Source organism: Brachyistius frenatus, unplaced genomic scaffold, assembly GCF_029030835.1.
Source record: "Brachyistius frenatus isolate BFR_SWC_R1_liver_20210118 unplaced genomic scaffold, ASM2903083v1 Contig_194, whole genome shotgun sequence".
In the NCBI taxonomy this organism is placed as follows: domain Eukaryota; kingdom Metazoa; phylum Chordata; class Actinopteri; family Embiotocidae; genus Brachyistius; species Brachyistius frenatus.
In genome coordinates, this window is record NW_027210793.1 from 37,100 (window position 1) to 59,211 (window position 22,112).

At 45.3% G+C, this 22,112-nt stretch overlaps 1 protein-coding gene across 2 annotated transcripts in view; it reads right to left on the reverse strand.

The window, feature by feature from the left end:
• Positions 1-267: 267 nt before the first annotated feature.
• The window catches only part of akap13 (A-kinase anchoring protein 13), a 70,768-nt gene continuing 48,923 nt past the window's right edge, over positions 268-22,112 (reverse strand). Inside the window, exons 21-47 of one of the 2 annotated variants that reach the window (XM_069718604.1) lie at positions 21,736-21,847; positions 19,123-19,285; positions 18,012-18,079; positions 17,573-17,627; positions 16,780-16,954; positions 15,034-15,140; positions 14,687-14,833; positions 14,490-14,599; positions 14,250-14,393; positions 13,548-13,673; positions 13,346-13,463; positions 12,527-12,647; positions 11,964-12,094; positions 11,786-11,862; positions 11,625-11,691; positions 10,806-10,920; positions 10,282-10,364; positions 10,007-10,198; positions 9,772-9,927; positions 9,512-9,582; positions 8,956-9,000; positions 8,510-8,560; positions 8,213-8,407; positions 7,764-8,042; positions 6,023-6,130; positions 5,698-5,920; positions 268-4,195 (exon numbers count right to left, since the gene is read on the reverse strand). In XM_069718604.1, the coding sequence (XP_069574705.1) occupies positions 4,137-4,195; positions 5,698-5,920; positions 6,023-6,130; positions 7,764-8,042; positions 8,213-8,407; positions 8,510-8,560; positions 8,956-9,000; positions 9,512-9,582; positions 9,772-9,927; positions 10,007-10,198; positions 10,282-10,364; positions 10,806-10,920; positions 11,625-11,691; positions 11,786-11,862; positions 11,964-12,094; positions 12,527-12,647; positions 13,346-13,463; positions 13,548-13,673; positions 14,250-14,393; positions 14,490-14,599; positions 14,687-14,833; positions 15,034-15,140; positions 16,780-16,954; positions 17,573-17,627; positions 18,012-18,079; positions 19,123-19,285; positions 21,736-21,847 (3,298 nt within the window). In that variant the 3' untranslated portion in view covers positions 268-4,136. Of the gene's footprint in view, positions 4,196-5,697; positions 5,921-6,022; positions 6,131-7,763; positions 8,043-8,212; positions 8,408-8,509; positions 8,561-8,955; positions 9,001-9,511; positions 9,583-9,771; positions 9,928-10,006; positions 10,199-10,281; positions 10,365-10,805; positions 10,921-11,624; positions 11,692-11,785; positions 11,863-11,963; positions 12,095-12,526; positions 12,648-13,345; positions 13,464-13,547; positions 13,674-14,249; positions 14,394-14,489; positions 14,600-14,686; positions 14,834-15,033; positions 15,141-16,779; positions 16,955-17,572; positions 17,631-18,011; positions 18,080-19,122; positions 19,286-21,735; positions 21,848-22,112 lie in introns of both variants that reach the window. The other variant, XM_069718603.1, reaches the window with a different exon arrangement.

Below are 22,112 nucleotides of genomic sequence, written 5' to 3' on the forward strand. Positions count from 1 at the left end.
TTCTGATAATTAATAACTCCTCTTTCACATTAACACACTCGATTATTAGATCAGAAAATTCAGAGTCAAAGGAAGCAGCTGATAACCCGCCACACTTCCACGAGTGTCCAAAGATAAAAGACAGAGTGGTGACAGGGGACAATGGCACTTTTACTTGTAGTGTTGTTCCATTGCTGTATTTTGTAATGAGACGCCACAGACGACTCAGTGTGGAGTCAGTCATAAAGTTTGAACCGCCTCCAGATTAAAAGAGCCACACAACACGCATCACATGATAAAATGGCATCGTTATTTATTGAAGGGAGAAAATTACTGTACATTTCCAAATCAGGAAGAGGACAGATAAATAAAGCTTTATCATTTATTAAAAACCATCCAACTAAACAAAAAAAATCCACAGTCATCAATACTTTGGAAGCTCAAATTTGTACATAAAACATATTTACAAAATGTGTTGCTTTGCCCTTTTTTTTTTTTCCTTTGTACATAAAATGAGAAAAATGAATTTTTTTTGTACCTTGGGTTTTTTAGTACAAATACATTTCAACAAGCTCTGACATTCAGTGACAAAACTGTGAGGCCTAATGTGGGTGCAATTCCATCTGAACGGTGTCAGAAGAAATGCAGAGGGGAGGAGAGAAAGCAAAACTTCACTTCCTCCTGGGCTCAATGATCGGAGGCGTATTTTGGTCGAGCGATCCGAATTCGTAAGATTGTGCAGCGAACTGTGTGACAGAGCGGGAAACACGGCAGAGAACGGACGCTCTCTCACCAAAACTCACTTGAGCTCATTAAAATGAAGGTTTGTTGAGGTTTGTGCTGGACTGAAGGGTGGAGGTCACCCGGTTCTCTGAGGGTGACGCTGGTACGCGTTGTTTGGCGTTAAAACTGATGTCCTCCACAGCAGCGCTGTGATTTCTGCTGAGAAAACCTCACTCGTGCCTTTAGTTAGAAGAAAATACAAAACCACACCACTGGTGTTGTTTCGTGAGGGTGATATTTGGTTTACGTATTTGGTCTTAAAGTTTCAAAATAAAACATTCCAAATTTTAAAGCATGTTCAGAAGAGTATTTGTGGCAAACGCACGAACAGAACCGATGTAATAAATTAATAACATCTTGGGTTTTTCTGATCAATTTTACAACATATCGCCTGCTGTGGTGTGTGTGTGTGTGTGTGTGTGTGTGTGTGTTGGTGTGTGTGTGTGTGTGTGTTGGTCTGTGTGTGTGTGTGTGTGTGTGTGTGTGTGTGTGTTGGTGGGGGGGTGGGGGGGTACATCTATATATATTTCAGTCCAACTGAATATTGTAGTTATGGTACTATTTTAAGGAAGGGAAACAGTCGGAAATGCTCCTCACGCCTGTCTCACCGGTGCTGCTGAGTGTGTAAAAATCCTGGCTGCATGAGTTGACCTGTCCCACATGACGTCCAGTCCATGTCCAGTGTGCTGGTGCTAACGAGCTAATCGGCTACGTAGCTTAAAACTGACATTGGTGGTGCGTGGCACCCCGGTAGAGCTCCACCTGAAAGAAACAGCCGAGACGTGGCAACGGACGAGTCCGTGTGTTGAGGAGAAGGAGACATTAAGAAAGCTAAAGCACCTTGTTCTAAGTCTCTTTTTTTTAGTCAGTTAGTGTCTCCGCCCTTCCTGGTCAATGCACAGGCTGGGGGCGCTGTCGTAAAACCCCCAAAACCCCAAACTTGATCTACACATCAGGTTTGTTAGGCTGGAGCAGAGAAGCTCTGATGTATAATTACATATTAGTCTGATTTATGTTCTGGTAGAGCAACATCATGCGACTCTTGCTGAGCAGCAGGCCATGCATGAGTGGTGAGTACACAAAAACCCAAAATGTCAACACAAACCAGCGCCTGTGCTGCACACTCGTGTCAAGTCAGAGTACAACGGGAGGCAAGAAGACAAATTACAGCGAGTGCACTAAATGAACCTCCAAAACCTGGATTCCCTGCGGAAAGGCATCCGATGCGGGAGCCCTCGTTACCGGGACGAGCAGGTTTCCTATCGTCGCCCGGAGACACCGACTCTAACAGCAAGACTGACGGCTCGGCAAACGTTTGTCTCGCAGCCTTTTACTTCACGAAGCTCTTACCAATGACAAAAAAAGCCAATTCAAGATTTACTCTTCTCCATCATTATCACCTCTTCTTCCTCCGTCGACGTCTACATTGTACAAATTAACAGTGCAAGAAGAAGCCGATCTCCTTGTTACGAGTCCGTATACCATCAAAATCTTATCGCTATGCGTGTGTTACTTTAACGTACAATACAACGTGACGTTGCTGTGAGGCTGCGTGAGACTGGAAACACTCCCAAACACGATGCTGCTGAAGGAACTCTGATGGGAAACGCTTTGTTTCCGACTCAGGAGACCGAAGAACTAACGGTGAGAGTGAAAGGAGAGGAAGTGCACTGAATCAGAGATGCTTTCAGCGTCAGTGCGAATCCGCTCCTCTCGGCACAACGTCCAACATCAAACTTACTTCGTCTGGCCACTGACTGTCGATCTGCGGATGGACTTTGCTCGGTGCTTCGCTCTCACATAAGTGTTTCCAGAGCTGTGGTAGATTTATGAAATGTGTGTTTGTTTTCTTGTTTTTCTTTTGTGTTTCTGCTGTTTGTACACACAGAGACACACGTGAGCACACCGTCTTTTTTTACTCTGCAGCTACAGTCCCAAAGTATGTACGGTTGCGTGCGTGTATACAGCTGGGACACACTACTTCATCACAAAAAATGCTCCTTGACCTTTGACCCTCTCGGTCCTATCTGTTGCGATCTGTAGCGCGGCATTTGAACTAAAAGGAAAAAGGATGCGATTTACTACGAGAACGCTTCTTTTTAATGTCTCTTCTTCTTCCTTTTGCGAATTGCCACCTGGCGGAGCATCAGCGCCACCAAGTCTCTCTGCAGCTCAGTCGACGCGACGCATCACATGCAGAGCAGCCAGAGAAGCATGCCGGCCTGCAGGCTGTAAAATGCGACCGGATGTAGTGGTACATCCTGGTACTTTTGGCGTACTGCATTTCACACACTGTGCACTGGGACATACTGAATCTTTTTTTTCTGCAACACTAAACAGTCTGGAAGCGCAGGAATTGGAACGTACACGTGTTTTACCGGTGCCTGGTAGTTAACGTGTTCGTCCTCTCCTCATTTTGTTGTCTTACCGCCACCCTCTGGCAGTAGTTATGCATTTAAACCAGGCGCTAGTAAAAACAAAGGCAAAATATATTTTAAAAGCAAGATTTTTTTTTGATGATTTAATGACTATTTGAAAACTGGATCATCATGACCCATCCCTGGAATATATATATATAGATTGATTTTCCTCTTTCTGGAGACATTGACTTGAACTGATTGTGTCTGGGAGTCTGTAGGACTTGATGAACGCTGACCTCAGCAACGCTGTGTGGACAGTGAGAAACAGTGGACTGGTCCAGGGCTTACTGCCTGTTGGAAGCAAACACCGTGTCCAGTGGTATCTGTTACTCCCTCGTTTGTCTTCTCTGTCAGTTAAAAAAAATCTGGCGTTAAAGCAAATGTAGAGACACGCGTCATACGTTTGATTCCTCGAGTTGCTCCGCCGAGGACACGGACTGCGAAACCGTTTGCAGAAACTCAGGAGTCGTGATCACAACCCGCAATTCAAAGTAATCAGTCATCAGAAATACGTGAAAGAAATGGCACTTGGTATGAGTTCATGTTAAAGCTACAGTTAGAAGAGCGGAGATCTGATTTGAAGCACCACGTCTGACGTCTGTCGGACTTACAGTTCTTGTTTGATGCTTCTTGGCTTTCTACCGCATCTCTAACTGCTGGAAGGTTGTCGGGGTATTCTTGGCACACTTGTTGATTAACGCCCATGTATCGGCTCGACGGGACTTCACCTGGTGTCTCCGGAGGACTTTTTTTTTTTACCGCTGGGACACTTTCAGGTGAGTCAGTCTGTGATCGTGAGCTGGCCTCTCATCCACGATGGTGGGGACAGTGTCCAGCAGACGGACTGTGTACGTCTCCTTTTCCATCCAAAGAGAAAGTTAAGAGACACCCTGGGTCTCGCTCGCTGCACTGGCCGATCGTCTGGTCAGAAGTTCATGTGCCTTAATTAGATTGTCAGCAGAAGAAGATGTCTCCCTCATTCTGAGGATCCAACATCACTGTACATTTATTTTCTGAAAAGAAACACAGAGAAAGAAATAATAATTAGCCAACAAGTAGTCCGGCATGTAAATACGTACACAAACAGATTCAGTACATATTAAGTGAGCTTTCTGCAGGTAGGTGGGTTTGTTTACCTTTGGACAGAGCTGAGCTAGCTGCATCCCCCCGTTTCCAGTTTTTATGCAAAGCTAAGCTAAGCTAAGCTAAGCATAGCCTGACGTAGTGCCGTTCAGCATTCACCTCACAGACGTAAGAGTGGCTCGATCCAAACCGGTTTGGTGCAGGCTTTACTGCTGACGCCACACCGGTCTGCCTGTCAATCTCACGCTCCTTCTTACCCTCACTCGTAAACAGGTCATACATCCAAAGACAGCATTCCACCGGTTTCAGGCAGAGCATCGCGGCCTCAGACTTGGGAGGTGCCGACCAGCATCCCAGCTGCTTCAAATTCGTCTGCAGACCACCCCAGTGCATGATGAAGGTCACGGTCTGATGAGGCCAACAGGACACGATCCTGAGACCCCCAAACTGATATCCTCCTCCCCCTGCTATGCCTAGTGATCCGGTCCATGAAGGCCACGCACACACACACACACACACACACGCGCACGCACACACACACACACACACACACACACACACACACACACACACACACACACACACACACACACACACACACACACACACACACACACTCACCCCACCCCAAATCCCCCCCAAGGGACCCGGTCACAGGCCGGACGGGCGAACTCACGACCTCTCTTGTAAAGAGGGTAAAGAGTTGTTCCACCGTTCTGCAGGAAGGAATCTGTTCCTCCTGAATCGGATGTTCGACAGTCGTCGCAGCCTCCTTTCCAGCACCCTGGCATAAGCTTTCCCCGGGAGGCTAAGTAGTGTGATACCCCGACAGTTGTAGCACACTCTCCAGTCCCCTGGTTTTCAAAATGGGACCGCTGATACCGCTCCACCGCCCGCACCAGCTCCGGCTCTTTCCCTGCTAGCAAGGTGACGTCCCTAGAACTAGTCTTTACCGCCGGCGATCGGATTGTTTGGGCCCCCGGCCTGGTCTGCCACCCGGCTTGCAATGGTGGCACCATGTTGCCTGTTTGGGGTGAACCTGACCGGAGCCCGGAGCAAAGGCCCAGACACCAGACACTCGCTGGCGAGCTCCCCTCCCAGGTGTGGCTCCACGAGGGTGGCCTGGTTTCCCGATTCTGAGCGAGGTGGCTTCAGTCCGTCGGCTGCTTATGTTGAACCACTCTGAGTCGGACCTCTCCTCTGGGACCAATTTGCCTCGGAAGAACCTGCCTGGGGCTGATTCTTCCGACAACACAGCTCACCGCATCACCTCGACACTCCAACCCCTCCACCACGTAAAGGTGGCCATTTTCACATTAAGAAAATTTTAAGTCACTTTTATTTATATCGCGCCAAACAAATGAGGAGCAACAGCTGGAAGGAAAAAAAAAAATCTTTTAATCTGTTACACTAGAAGAGGTAGAAAGTGCACCTGTCTGTGTCTTCTCCCCTCCTTTTCCTTTCTTCTTCTTGTCTTTCTTCTCTTTGGGTTTGGCCAGTTGGAGCAGTTTGGTGGGGAGCTGGGACTCCTTCTCTGCACCCTGAAGCTTCGAGGAGGAGGAGGAAGAGAAGAAGGGGTTGAAGTTCTTGCCCATTCTCTTGGAACCGATGCGGAGGAAGGACTCTTTGGCCGGGGCAGAGGAAGACAGCTCCACCTGCAGCACAGTCACAAACTTAGACTTGTATTGGGACAGCCTACTGAACTGCACCAAACACATGTGGAGGACTTATTTTTATTTATTATTTTTTTCTTTTACCTCTTTTTGCTGCTCTGCTGCTTCTTCCAGAGATCCGGAGCTGTGGAACCTCAGCGAGTCTTCTGAGGTGGTGGAAGGAGTCCGCTGCAACATCCGAAGCTGCTCTGACTGGAACAATCAAAAATAATACAAAGCGATGTGAGAAAGAATCAAAGGAAATTCTAGTTTGTTTCAACCTGCCCCACCATCTCATCAATATGGCTGTCATGGCTCTGTGCATCTTGAAAACTTTGCACAATCCACCGCTGAGGTTTCAATATTGTCCCGTAGCGATCATTAGTATCATGAACTGCAGTAATTCAGAAGTCATGTCTTCAGGATTTATTTTGTCCTTACAGACAAACGCTGTACTTCCTGAAACACACTGGGTCTGGGCCTCGTCTGTTGCTCCGGGCAGTGAGGCTGCCCTGCTGTAACCGAGTTAAACCGGCTGTGTCCTCATCATAACGGACCACCTGACAGCATTCTGCCTCCGGCCACCACTGACCAGCATTAAAAGCCAGATGACAAAAACTGAATGAAACAAAATGAAGTGGATTGTCAACAACATCTGAGGATAATTCTCTCCATCCCTCACTGAGATTTAATCCTCCACAGTTCTACAGTCTGATTCTCTACACACAGACACAACCTTATGAAGTGTGTCGGAAATAAACAGTTTATCTTCGATAGATATGACATTCTGCTGTAACAGCCTTCTCCACCCTCCCCGCTGTTTTTAGATGGGTACACGACATGGGAGGTGTGTGAGCCCAACTCCTCTCACTGTTGCCCAAACGGCTTCTCATCGTGTGGACTATGTCAATGTGTGTGTGTGTGTGTGTAGAAGACCTGAACCTGTACTAATATCATCCCCTTATCAGTCCCTCCAGGAAATCAAACCTTGCAATATTGCAATAATTAATGCAAATTCAAGCAAACTATATTTGCGGGAGCTGGCAATTTTTTTTTAATTCCCGTGATTTTTCAGCAAAAAATGTCGTCAGCAGAAGCTGTGCTGAAAGTATTAAAGCCATAAAGTAAGTCTTTTAAAATAAAACTCACTTTATTAACAAAAATAACTCCTCATTTACAATCAGAAAGGCTCTTCTCACGGAAACGACAGAGTTTGTGGGAAATGTGGTCAATGGAAGTGATTACATATTACTGAATGTTAAAATAGTTTTATACACACGTTAAGTTGTGAGATTGCACTTTGTTTTCGTGCATCCGGCAGGTCTATGTGTTGAATTAACAAATTAAACAGCATCTAAAGCTCTTAATTTGTCAGCTGATGTAGTCGTTGTTTCTATGTTACAGTCACAGACTGTCTGTTCTGGAAAGCTGCGGCACTTTCAGGATCTTTTTTTTGCAACTTTTAGCCCAATTGTTTCCTAAATTCAATAAATTTGAGCTAAAATATTTGTGATGTGCAGCATGATCATTATCACAGGTAGTGATTACATATTTATTCCTTTTTTAAGTAGTGTTTAAAAAAAAAAAAAAAAAATCACATTTTTCTTTCTCGATTTACAACTTTTTCTAATTCTCGCAAAGAGCTCAACTTTAAACTGAGCAAATTACACCAACATTTTTTTGAAAATCTGCCGCAAAATTAAACATTTATGATCACAACAATCACAAAAAAACCTCATGCTGGAGGGACTGCCTTATCTTGAGCCCTGGCTTCTATTCAAAGCCTAGTGCAGCTGCTTGCTTCATAAATGGACTCTTCACAGGAGAAGCTCCCCCGGACTCTGACCTGGTCCCTCCTCGCGTCCAGCCTCTCGGTGTCTCTCCTCAGAGCCTCCTTGTCTCTCTCCAGCCTTCTCTGTGCCTCCCTCAGCCTCTCCAGCTCTCTCTGGTACTCCTCTTTCCTCCTGTGCATCATCTCCGTCTCCTCCATCAGCTCCTGACGCCTCCTCCTGGTCTCCTCCTCCTCCTCCCTTAGCCTCTCATCCCGTTCTGCCAGTTCTTTCTCCTTGAACTCCCACTCCCTCTCTCTCCTCCTCTTTTCATCCTGGTGTGCAGCCTGCTGTTTCTGAAACAAACCACAAAAGGTGAGGAGATATTATCTCGACTGGAAGACGTTGTGTACTGGATTAACATGTGTGAGGTATACAGGATATATTTCAAATGAGATGAGTGTCAGCCGTGATTCACGATGTGAAAAGAAGCTGGAGTGGTGAGGACGCAGCAGTGAGAGTTAACCTGCAGGCTGGCCGCCTCCTGTCGCTGCCTCTCCAGACTCCTGTGTTTCTCCTGCTCGATGATGGAGGAGGGGCGGGAGGACGACGAGGACGAGAGCGAGGAGGAGGATGAATGTCTGGAGGAGTTGGTGGCGAGCCGCTCGTTCAGGGCCTGCCTCTGGTCCTCGATGAACGAGTCCTGCTGGACCACCACAGCCTGGAGGGCAGAGGACGGAGGTTTGAGAGGAAGAGCGAACACAGCGTTGGACCTAAAATCTCTCTACTGACTGTAAACGGCATGCAGGTGTGTTTGTGGTACCTGCAGTGAAACCAGCAGGCCGTGAAGATGTGTCACACTGTGCTGGACCTGCTGGAGAAACGCAGCATCGCACACAGTCAGTACAGTACAGTTTCAACTATTTTAAGACCCGGCATCCATCTGACCTGGACCGGTTCACTTTCGATTTAGACGAGTAGATTTTCACTCAATACTTCATCCAGGTCAGAAATCAGACACGTTACTACAGTAACCCTGCAGCTAAACAACGAAACGATGTTTCAGTGTCACATTCGAAGAACGACATCTTTGCTGACTGAAGTGATTCTCTCTTCATTTGTGGAGTCTTTAAATACTTTACCTGCACTCTCATCTGCTTTTCCTGCCATGGCTGCTGCCATATTGATTATGTAGAGGTGTGGTTTTATGTCAGTTTTAGAACACAGATGTGATCACAGGATGTCAGTGAACGCAGCACACACACTTACTTCAGTGTTCCTCTTCAGCATCATCTGTAAGCTGGCAGTAGCTCCCTGAGACACACACACACACACACACACACACACACACACACACACACACACACACACACACACACACACACACACAGTTCATGTTAATACTTTATTGACGGTAACTGATTAAAAGTCGGAAGATCAATAATTTGTATCAACGAACATGTAAGAGTACTAACATAAAAGTACTAATGTGTAAAAATACTAGAAATGTCAAAGTACTCCACATATCAGAGTACTAGCATGTAAGAGTACTATATGTGAGTGTACTCCAGGAAGGACGTCCTCTGGACCACAGCGTCTCTCAACACTCATCTTATCACTTCTGTCATCACTTTAACACAGTCTGTAGTTCTGAAACTGACTTCCTGATCCGACAGATAATTGTTTAGGAGGTGATTCACTGTTGATTCATTGGTTGTAAAAATGTCTTAAAGAAATGAATAATAAGTTCATGTGAAGGGTCACGAGTAAGAAGATATAACACAAATACAAACTGCAAAGGTTCATGACACACAAACACACACACCTTCTTCAACACGCTGTCTGACTCAGTCCTGCGGAGGTCCAGTGACTCGTCTCCCTCCTCCTTCTCTCCATCTGAAGGATTGAAGGGGTTTACAGGTGAGTCATGTGTTGACACAGCAGGTGATCAGAAACCAGCCGGTGGGATAAAACTGACTGGATTATACCTGCTGTCAGCTCAAAAGACACTGCAAGGTTTAAAAACGGATATATGTAACCAGAGGAAGGAGCGTGTGTGTGTGTGTGTGTGTGTGTTTGTCTCACTCTTGCTGCTGTTCATCTGATGACTGTCAAAGCCTCCGAACGTCTCCGCTCGCCTGGGCAGACACACCGGTCCAACACCGCCCCCTGTCAGGCCACCGGCAGCACTGCAGCCTGCTCCACCGACGCCGCTGCTCACCAAAGCGTGCAGGGCCTCCACTGAGAGAGAGACAATATCATACACACGTCATCTCTGACAAACACACAATATATGATAACACCTCAGACCACCTCTCACCTTCTCTCAGGGCATCAGTCATGATTGGCTCCCCCTTTGTGACATCATCAGGCGTGGCCTTGAATAACATCCGCTCCCTGACCGGCGGGTTTGTGTCGTCGGTCGTGGGGCCACAGTCGCCCAGCTCTCTGAAGATGTGGACCTTCTCCTCCAATAACGAGACGATCTGCTCATCCTTCCTGCGGAGAAGCTCTGGAATGAAAGACACGTGAACGGATGAGCAACGTGAGCACAAAGACGTCATCCGTCCAGTCCGACAGAGGGAGGCCGGTCACCTCGGATCTCCTTCGCTCTGTTTTCCTGCTGCCTCCTGTCTTCTTCCGTCTCACTGGGGACTCCTTCGTCTTCGTCTTTCTCTCTGTCAGCACACAAACACAACAGCAGTGTGATTTTCAAATTCTATTTTTTAAGTGTCCTGTTGTCAGTGAGCTGCTGCTTCGATCTCTCGTGGGGACAAGCTAAGAGCACGTGAGCATCAGCAGCAGAGAGAAAGGACACCGTCCTTCGTCATGGAGAAGACGCGGGTCAGTGGAATTTAACAGCACGGTGCTGCTGTACTCATATTGTGAACGTTTTAGCTGCCTCTATTCATCTCATCTTTACAGGGACGGCTCCGGATACTCGTCACTTTCAACAAGTTTCTTTTCAGCCACTGTGAAGCAACAGGAGGCGACATCCTATCGTAACCACGACCGCCGCTCGCTTTCAGTCCCGAGAGTTCGATGCATGTTCACGCTGGACAACGGTGTTTCCTGCCAGTGTGCGCTATCTTTGAACATGATGTGTGTCTGTTCCTCACATGCAGTGCATGGCCTCCAGCACGATGGCCCTCCACGTGTTGCGCTCCTCCTTGCTGCTGGCCAACACCTCCACCATCTCTGGCTTCGCGATGCCAGCTGTGATCAGAAACAGACCTGCAGGAGACACAACCTGAGTCACTGACTTTTACCAATACAGACGCCGTTCGCTGTGGATGAGTCACATGCTGTGTTCCAGATGTTGTACTTGTGTTCCAGATGTTGTACTTGTGTTCCAGATGTTGTACTTGTGTACTAACTCTCTCTACTCTGAGTGCATCAGTGTGTTCACACTGTCCAGTACAGAAACATCCGAACACTACAAGTACCAGGATGAATCACTCAGAACGCTCCAAAAGAGAAGTGTCGCCATATTGGCTACGTAGAGGAAGGGGGCGGGGTCATAAAGAATGTTCAGATTAAGGCGTCAGAGGAAGCTGCAGCTGTTCCTGGACAGAAGGATCAGTGTGTTTATTGAGTGTTAAACAGAGGACACAAAAACACGTTGATTTCTGGGTAAAATAATTAAAGCTGCAGATATTTTGGAGGATGATGTGTTCACATGATGAAGTAATTTCCTGTCAGATTTGAAACAACACTACTCTGTTAAAATTCCTGCTCTATACAAATAAGGTCCTCACATGTAAGATCACTCTTTGTTAGTGTACTGAGGGAAGTACGTCATTTAGAACACAGCAAGATTGTCTGAAAATCCAGCCGCAGCGACGTTCAAGCTGAACGCGCGGCTGTAACGCTGCGTACAGACGGAGAGGGAAATCACAAAACAAACGCAACAAGGTGAGAAAAGAAAGAAGACTGACCTCGCTCCTCGTTGGCCACTTCTCTGACTATCAGACTGTGTAAAGACACGACTGTGGAGCGCTGGTCCTGAGGACAAGACGGTCCGAATCAAACTCCATCTCCATGGCAGCAGATATTATGCACCGACTGGAAAATGTGCGTCTTTAAATGCACCACTTACCAACGAGGCAAAGACATATTTCTGGTCCTTCTCCTGCAGGAAGACCAACACGTCAGACAGCAGCATGGCGTGGACGTCTGCAACACAAACAGAAGATGATGCTGCCGGCTGTCCGAGGAGACGTGAACACTGCAGAACAGAACAGAAGATGTGTCTGAAGACGGAAACGGGGGACAACCTTTGAGTCGTCCCGCGGAGTTCTTCAGCTGCAGCGCTCCGTCGTGCAGCAGCTTCCTCCCTCGGATCAGGTCCTCTTTGGCAAACATCTGCCCGCTCTTCATCCTCATGATGGACTTACTGTCGGTGCGACTGGAGATCACAGAGATCACACGGAGGCTCAGAGAGGTGCACTGGTGGAACAGCTGATCGTTCCGCTTCACTGCGGAAACTCTTGTTGTTCATGCAACTGGAAACGTGCGATGGACAGAAGGGCTGATTGTACACAGTCCCGTTCTGATTCTCATTTATTCATGGTCTTATTTTTCATTTGAGTGTGGAGCATGTGAGGACTTTTTGCAACACCTCACATTTTCTTAGCTGTCCAAATATTTGAACATGGAAAATATGCAGAAATGGACAGGAGAAAAAAAAACCACCAAGGAAACTCAATCAAAAGGTAAATAAGGAAGTGGGAGCTCCTCCCCAATCAGAGCTGTACATGTTACAGTGTCAGAGCCTCACGTGGCCCGAGGAGCTCCTCTACATTCATGACGTGTCTGGTTTGTAGTCGGACTGAAGTACCTGTAAACTTCCCTCAGCCTCTGCTTCTTCTCCTGCTCGTTGACCTTACAGTCCACAGCCAGGATCAGCTCCTTCACGCAGCGCAGAGCCTCAGAGACGCAGCTGTGGTCTTCATCGGTGTCTGTCAGAGCACAGAGCTTCATCATCTGACGCCGTCACAATCACCAATTTACTTAAATTCCAGATATTTGTTTTGCAAAAAATGTCGTCAGCAGAAGCTGTGCTGAAAGTTTTAAGTAATTCTTTTCAAACAAAACTCTGGGAAAAAAAACGCATTAAAATGTTCTAATTAAATACTTGTTATCAATGGATTAATTACATATTACTGTATGTTACTGTCAAGTTGTGGGACACTGCACTTTGTTTTTGTGCATCCAGTAGGTCTATCTGTTGAATTAACATGAATTAAACAGCATCTAAAGCTCTTATTTTGACAGCTGATGTCATATATTAGTCACAGACCGTCTGTTCTGGAACGCTGCGGCAATTTCATGATTTATTTTTTTTTGCCACATTTAGCCCCACGGTTTTCTAAGTTCAATAAATACATTTAAACAAAAGGTTAGAACTAGTTATTTCTGTGATGTGCAGAACGATTATACTCACAGGAAGTGATTCGATATTTATTCCTTTATTAGTTAGTGTTGCCATTTTTTTCTAATTCCCGCAAATTAACGCTAAAAAAAAACGTTTTAATTTTTTTTAAGAAAATCCGCGCACAAAATATATATATTTTTTTATCACAACAGTCACCAAAAAAACTCCGTGAAATCCTGGAGGAACTGCTTTACATGCTGAGGAGCCGTTCTTCATCTCTACCTTTAGTGTGCTGAAGAATCCTCTGGATCAGAACGGGATATTTGGTGATCCTCTGAGTCACCAGCAGAATGCACTCTGGGATACTGAGCCTCCGCACGATGCTGCTGCTCATGATCCTCTGCACACACAGACACACACAGGTCACGCAAAAAAAACATCACGGCGCCGTGCGGAGGGGAGCGGCCGAGAGGGGGGTGCTCACCTTAACCACGGCCTGGAAGCGTTTGTCTTTGGCATGCAGGTCTTTGTAAAGACTGACGGCCTCGTTGTGGCGACTGCAGAACTTCCCGTAAACTTTCTTCATACGATCAGAGCTGCAGCCTGAAAACTGAAGTTAAGAACACGAAGAAATGACATTTTTAGTTGGAATCAAACTTACTCAAATTCGAAGCAGATTCCCATAAAATCGACTGTGAATATTTCCCCTCGAACACCGGAGGATCCAACCTCATGAACAGACATTTACTGAGCACATTCATACTCCACGCAGCTTGTAATACACAGCCAGGTTAAAAAGTCAAATTAAACTCCGGGGGCCGTATTTGAAAAGATTCTTTGAAATCCTCTCAGAGGAAACTTGTCAGCAACTCTGACCAAGGAAAGAACAGAAACCCCGATCTTAGGGAGGAAGTGTGGTTGGCCCCGTTGCTAGGTGACACATCCTTTAAAAAGATGTGATTGGGTGATGATTATTTTTGGCTGTGATTCTTTTAGCCTGACTGCTGCTGAGGGTCGAAGACTAACATGCATGTCCTGCTGGGTGTAGCGGTCGAGCCACTGTAGGATTGAAAGCGTTTACCAGCACCTGCTCCCCGACTCACAAACGGTGGTGAATATTTCCTGAGGAGAACACCGCTCTGCGTAGCGCGTCTCGAACTGGGACGTCCCGTGTGTCGTTGCTCACCTGGTTGACCAGCATGCCTCCGATGCGGCAGATGTACAAGCTGCTGCTGTTCTGTCCCATTGCTGATGACGCTCTCTTTCTCTCCAGCAGCAGCGTGAGGAAGTGTGTGTGCATTTCCACCAGCTCGTCTAAAACAGGGAAGATCTGCAGAAGAAGGTTTGATAAAAATGGCCTTTAATGTGCGCGTTTTAGTCATCATTAGAGGAATTGGTGCTGCAGGTGGAGCAACTCATTAACGACCTTGTCCAGAGTTTGGGTGTCGAGCTGCAGCTCCTTCTGAAGGCTTTTATAATAAACCTCCGACATGATCTTCAGCGTCCTCAAATGGTGGACCTCCGTCTGGTACAACTCTGTGGAGAGAGACGGCACTCTGATCTTCGTGTGTGGACGTGACGGTAGCCTGTACATCTAACATTCATCTTAAAACTGATTTTTACCATAAATTACGTCCTGTCTCTTGATTTCATCTTTCTTCAGCATCTTCAAGAACTTTTTATCCACCATGCCGCTCCAAGAATCTGCTTCCAGATCTCTGATGTCACATTCAAACTCTCCCATCAGCTGGCTGTCAATCATCTCAGTACCTACACACGATCGATCAGCTTTGTCAGTAAAACACTCTCCAGTTTTTCTACATGTTTTCACTGTGTGTGTGTGTGTGTGTGTGTGTGTGTGTGTGTGTGTGTGTGTGTGTGTGTGTGTGTGTGTGTGTGTGTGTGTGTGTGTGTGTGTGTGTGTGTGTGTGTGTGTGTGTGTGTGTGTGTGTGTGTAATGAGTACGCTACCTTCATCAGTGAGGGACTCCGTCGAGGCGTTCACTTTGCTGCCCTGATGCAGAGAGTCGGTGGACTGGGACAGAAACTTCAGGCCTTTCAGTGGAACATCATCCAACCTACATGAACAAAACCACAAAGATTTAGAAGATTTGACTGGTTTCGTTTCCTACAAATATGAACATAACTGTTATTAATATTGAACAGCGGATATGCAGGCTGCTTGATACTGGGAAGAGGTTTAATGATAGAAGACAAAAACCTGCGTCTTGTAAACACCAAACACTAGCATTAATTAAATGTCAATGTGAACAAAAAACACTGATCCAATACAGTGAAATCAGGTGCTGGAACGATGTTGAGGAGTGAGCAGAAATAAATTATTCGCAATTAAAGCTCCCGATGCGATTCATTTATTAACAACACTGATGAAGAGCAATGTGCTCCAAACGTCACTGATGTTGTGGTGTTAATAAATAGACTGATGTTGTGGTGTTAATAAATAGACTGATGTTGTGGTGTTAATAAATAGACTGATGTTGTGGTGTTAATAAATAGACTGATGTTGTGGTGTTAATAAATAGACTGATGTTGTGGTGTTAATAAATAGACTGATGTTGTGGTGTTAATAAATAGACTGATGTTGTGGTGTTAATAAATAGACTGATGTTGTGGTGTTAATAAATAGACTGATGTTGTTGTGGTGTCAATAAATAGACTGATGTTGTGGTGTTAATAAATAATAAATGGTGTTAATAAATAGACTGATGTTGTGGTGTTAATAAATAGACTGATGTTGTGGTGTTAATAAAAATGATGTTGTGGTGTTAATAAATAGACTGATGTTGTGGTGTTAATAAATAAACTGATGTTGTGGTGTCAATAAATAGACTGATGTTGTGGTGTTAATAAATAGACTGATGTTGTGGTGTCAATAAATAGACTGATGTTGTGGTGTTAATAAATAAACCGCATCGGGAGATTTAAGTGTGAATAATTTACTTTCCAATCATTAATTAAATGACCAAAGCTGCTGTGTGTAAACTTCTTTAACCTTTTGTCTGTAAATGACACAGTGTCACCCTAAGTGGTCTCACAGCTGGTAGATTACTAAACCAGAGGAGTAGATGAACATGTTTTTGAATTGTTACCTGTTTATGTTTAATTTAATAACAATTAATTTGTAGTTAACCTGAGTGTCTTATTATATTTAATGGTTGGAGATCGGCTGCTGCGTCATAAGGCGCACTAGCTGACTCATTCACATCAAATTAATAGACAAGAGTCATCTTCATTTTTATAGGATTAACTGAATCAGAAGGTTGCATTAAAAAAAATCTTGGTTTAATTGTTTATGTAAGTGTGATTTAATATGGAGAACATCCACCAAAGCTGTCTGCGGGATTTTGGATAGGTCTGTTCATGTGAGCTCTCTGCTCGTTGTCCTGCACTCAGACCTGGTCTGAGTTGATGGAGGTGCAGATGTAAGTTCTCCTCAAAATTGACACCAAAATTGCAATATACTGGGACGTCTTTACCAACACAGCTGTTGCAGCGTCCCGCCCATCTTCCCTCAGTACATTAACAAATAGTGCTCTTACATGTTAGGACTCTTGTGTAGAGCAGGAATTTTGACAGTGATAGTGTTGTTTCAAGTGCTCTGCACTGACAGGAAATGAAGTGCAATTTGTTGCTTTAACGGCGTTAAAGTTCACGGCGTGCATAAAGCCACGGATGTCAGCCGAGTCACTTCCTCACCCGGCGATGTTGCTGGTGGAGATGCTCTTTGCCAGGTTGCTGTGTGAGTTGAAGATGCTGGGGTGTCTCCGTGGAAACATCACAGGAATCTGGTCATCAGGGGTGGTCGCCGTAGACCATCGCTCCCGTGACGATGACAAAGACGCCAATGGCAGTGACGATGCTGAGGACGTAGCTGGATATAAACATCAAAACAGAAAATATAGATTTCTATTTGAACACTCACTGAGCCTGATGTGTGTTCAACAATAGATCTGTGGCACGCTCACACGGCCCTTCAAAACACAGACTTCTACACCTACACCTACTTCTATGGCAACATCAGTAGATGACCTAAAATTTACAGGGCTGTGTCAACGAATGACTTCAGTTCAGTCAACGCTCTGGGACAGTGCATCAATCTGATCAGGAGCTGGATGCTCCAGAACCTCCTTCAATTAAACAAGAACAAAACTGAAGTTATTGTCTTTGGGCCCAATGAAGAAAGTCTCACCTCAACTATCTGTCAGTAATCAGTACTAATCAAGTTAAAACCACAGCTTTCTACCTACCACCTTAAAAATACTTCACAATAAGAGAGGACTGAGAGAAACTGGTACATTGTTTTATCTGAAGTAGGCCTGACTAATACAACATCCTCTTCTCAGGTTACCGGTGGAGTGTAATATGAATTTACAGTCAGTTATTGCCTGGATAAAAACAACACGGGGCAGGAAATGTTATATGTCAAAAAGACAATCTTTGTCTCACAAACATTGTCCACAAGTGTTTGTGAGTTTGTTTGTGTTCTTACATTTACTCCTCATGTTAACGGCTGACCCAGGACCAGCTTCTGGCACCAGCGCTTGCTGCTGGTGACAAAGACAGGACATTGTTCGGTGAAAGGTAAAAGTTAAAGTAGCCTCCATCTAATTTTGATCTTTGACAGCGTACAGTATGTTGACTGTGAGGCCTGAGGACTCATGTTGATCAATAATAACGCCAAGTTTTTAGTGAGTTTGACTAAAAAGTAGCCAATTTTGTAAAAAGCAGCAAACTGATTTAGGATTTTCATGTCATCACACATGCAGCTGTTGATCACAACTGATTATAACGTTAATCTGAGTCCATCTAAATCCTGAACATATCGAAGTGAATAAATGATTCAGCTGAGATTTCAGTTTCATTTATTCCACAGTCAAATGAAACATGATGATTTTAGAGATATGAATGCAGAAACAATGAAGACCTACCTTTGTTTTGCTCTTTGCACACACAGACAGACTCTCTGTGCAGCTCTTATGGACATGGATTCCACAATCTGCAAACACACACACACACACACACACGCACGCACACACACACACACACACACACACACACACACACACACACACACACACACACACACACACACACACACACACACACACACACACACACACACACACACACACACACACACACACACACACACACACACAGAGTGATGCAACAGACTGTAACACTAATGGAGAAGTTAGCAGTGGGCCGCTCTTCTCATTCTGCTATTTATGGAACAAACACACACACACACACACACACACACACACACACACACACACACACACACACACACACACACACACACACACACACACACACACACACACACACACACACACACACACACACACACACACACACACACCTCGAGTCTTCATGTTAAAAAACACACGTCAGTGGAAACTGTGAAAGCGTAGGCCTCTGTCTGGGTTTGACTATTCTGTGTTCAAAATCTTCTTCAGATCTTAAACACTCAGAGCTCCAATCATCTGTTTTGTACATCAGTGACACAACATAAACTTTCTGCACTTTCATTCACACAACAAAACTCAACCGCACACTCAGGTCTCTCATTTCAAGTCTGAAACTCTCCAAACAAACAACTGAACCCAAAACAGTTCGGTCTGTAAAGAGTCAGTTAAAAGGAGAGTTTCCATTGTCTTCCGGTCATCAAAGCCCAAAGCAGCCCTAAGTGTGGACCAGCCACAGAGCTCCATTGTTCTATGAACACACACTGCAGTGTGAGCCACAAAGTGACACAAATCATGTCCACACTTTCTACACTCACTGTGGAAGGACAGATGAGAGGAGCTCCAAACTGCTGCAGCAGCCACTCCTGTTTTTGCATTCACCAATAAACTACTACATTTAGCATTTTCCTGCAGCTACGGCAAAAATGCAGCAAGTCATGACTGCAGAGTTGATAAGTGAAAAAACGGAATTAAAGAGAAGAGACACAGATGTGATCACAGAAGAGGAATTAAAGGGAGAAAAAGAAAGGAGGCAGGAGAAGACAAGAGTGAACGCTGTGAGTCTTACTGTTGCAGAGGAAGGTCTCCTTGTTGTGCAGAAGTTTGGTGCAGTGGTGACAGGCTGTGGAAGCGGGAGGACTGATGGGGATGAAGAGGTGACCACTGGCACTCTTCTTCTCTCTCTCTTTACTCTCTCGTTTACTCTCTGCTTTCCTTTCCTTCTCCTTCTCCTGAAAGCCATAAAAAAAAAGAAAAAAAAAGAAGAAGAAGACAGATCATCCACTGAGAAAACAAACTTGATGAAATAACTGAGTGGGAATATCTGGCTGTCTCATCAAATGGTTTCAATACCTGACAAGGCAAAGCTTTTATTATATTGATGAAAGAGAGACAGACGCAGAGATCCGCTGCGGGAAGGAAACAAGCGACATTGTCCGAGTTCAGCTCAGCCATCACCATCTTGGTATTTTAGAGCCAGAAGTGACCATATTAGGACGAGAGGGGGAGGAGCCAGCGGACAAACCAGAGGACACTATGCCCCGCCCATCTGAAAGTAAAACCTACCCTGCGGTCCGAATCGCATACTATTTCTTTTTACTTTTAGTACGTACTGCAGCTTCCCTTAAAAAGCATGTACTGTTGCATGTAGTATGTTCTCCTCCTCCTCCTCCTCCTCCTCCCTTGTTTTGGGGGCGGAGCATCAGCGCCACCAACCATTTCGGCGGCTCAGTCGATGTGACGTCTCTTCCGCCGTGCAAAAGATTGTGGGTCAGAACAGCTGGAGTAGACATGCTGACCTGCAGACTGCAAAGTACCACCGGCTGTAGTAGCACATCCTGGTACTTTTGGCATCCTACGTCTAACATACTATGTATTTGGACATTCTACAATCTTTTTCTGGCGTACTAAATAGTATGGAAGTATGGATACTGGAATCCACGGCTGTCAATGAAACAGACAGGCCCCCACACAGAGCTCTGTTTGAGGCCTGATATCTAATCAATGCTGGAATCACTGATCAGAAGGAGGGACATTAGAGAATGACTCCATAATTTGGACTTCGTATTTCATGAGACAAGTTGAATGGGAGTCTACGGAGCTGAAGGCTTTTTGGAGCCGACCTCCAGTCGGTGATATTGCAGTTTATGGTACTTCCACATTAATGTTTACACAACAACAGTTATACAAGTATAAACATCACACACACTTCCTACCTCATCTGATTTAGTTTCTCCTCTCCACCTCATAGAGCGACTGAACCTCTTACACAGCATGGCTGCAACCGTCCTCCTGTCCCTGTCTCTGGTAACCGTCTCTCGGCTGTCCGTCTCTCTGCTCACTGTCTCTCTGAACTTTGCCTATCTGTCCGTGTGTCCATCTGTCATCCTCCGTGTGAAGTCATGTCTGTCTCTGTCTGAGTTTGGATTCAGTGTATTTTGTTTAACCTGCGGCTGGCTCATCATTTCAGAGCAGGAAGTGAGCACACACAGATGTGGGCACACACAGATGCGCGTGCATGGGCGCGCGCACACACACACACACACACACACACACACACACACACACACACACACACACACACACACACACACACACACACACACACACACACACACACACACACACACACACACTTCCTCTTTCACACTGTAAAGTTTTGCAGAGTTGTTGCACAGTTGCACAGAAACCAACGCAGCATGTGATGACATGACAAAAGCAATCTTATTTCATTGGTCATAATTAAAAATATTGTTATACAAAGATGTTGTTTTCTATTTTTGGTGTTTTTGTTCTCGATTTTCCATCTTTGAACACTTAATTTCCTTTAAGATGGCTTTAGACTGCGCAGTTAATCTTCTCTTCTTTTGTGTCAATATTTCAATATTTGCTTTCACTTCAGTTTTATTGTGTTTCGTTTCTTCTTTTTTTTGTTGTTGTTTGCTGGGCTGGGGTCGGCAGGAATTAGGATGCATCAGTGAAATGCAGCCCCTGACATGAAGCTAGCTTAAATTGCTTCTTAATGACAGCAGGACATGTGCGGGGACATACAGCCTCAATAAACATGCTTCTGTTTTATATGTGAAGTGCATTCATGGAGTCATATGGACAGACTGACAGTTCATTAATTGCAGTAATGTCATCCTGCATCATCAGCACTGCAGACCGATCTCCACGTGTTTACTGTTCATCTTCTCTCTAACTGATCAGAGCAGTTTTAGAGGGAAACAGTGACCCCCACACAACACTGGAGTGGGTTCGGGACACGGTTCTGACTGTCCTGAAGTTGCCCAACCAGATTTAAACACAGAAGAAGAACTGCAGAGAGACCTGAAGACGGCGGTTCTCACACACACACACACACACACACACACACACACGCACACACACACGCACACACACACACACACACACACACTTCTATCCAATTTGACAAAGCCTGACAGAATCTGCCGGGTAGATAAACTGTCCAAATCCAGCCTGCAAGGGCTGAACCTGCTGAAAGGAGCTTCTACAAAGTACTGAAGGTTCTGAAGCTTTAAACATCACTCAAAATCAAAGAAGGACCGTTGTGACGTGTCTACATAACATCTGATGAAAGCGACGCTGTGCCGCTGATTTCGGTGCCGTGCTCGTTTCACAGCTGACTCTAAACTTCGGGACTCCCCTCGCGGTTTCTCACCTTTCCTTTCTTGCTCATCTTGCTGCGGAGGTAGCTGAACGTCCGGCTGATTTTAGGCCCTCCTTTTCCCTCAGTGTCCGTCCGCAGAGGCCCCGGCTCTTCCTCGGAAATACTGCAAAGAAGCAACTGTCAGGTCACTTGGCTCATTTTTTGTAATTTAATTACTAATTTAATTTAGTTTCGGTTAGTGGGGACCATCACAATACATCCATCTCGTTACGCCCACTGAATTAAAGTACACACAGTAACATCACAGTTAGTGGTCTGATGGAAAAATAATTACTGCGTGACAAACAAAAACCCAGAACTATAATGGGCTGTGTTCCAAATGAAGTACTTAGGTAGTATTCTGACATGTTAGTACTGTTACAAATTAG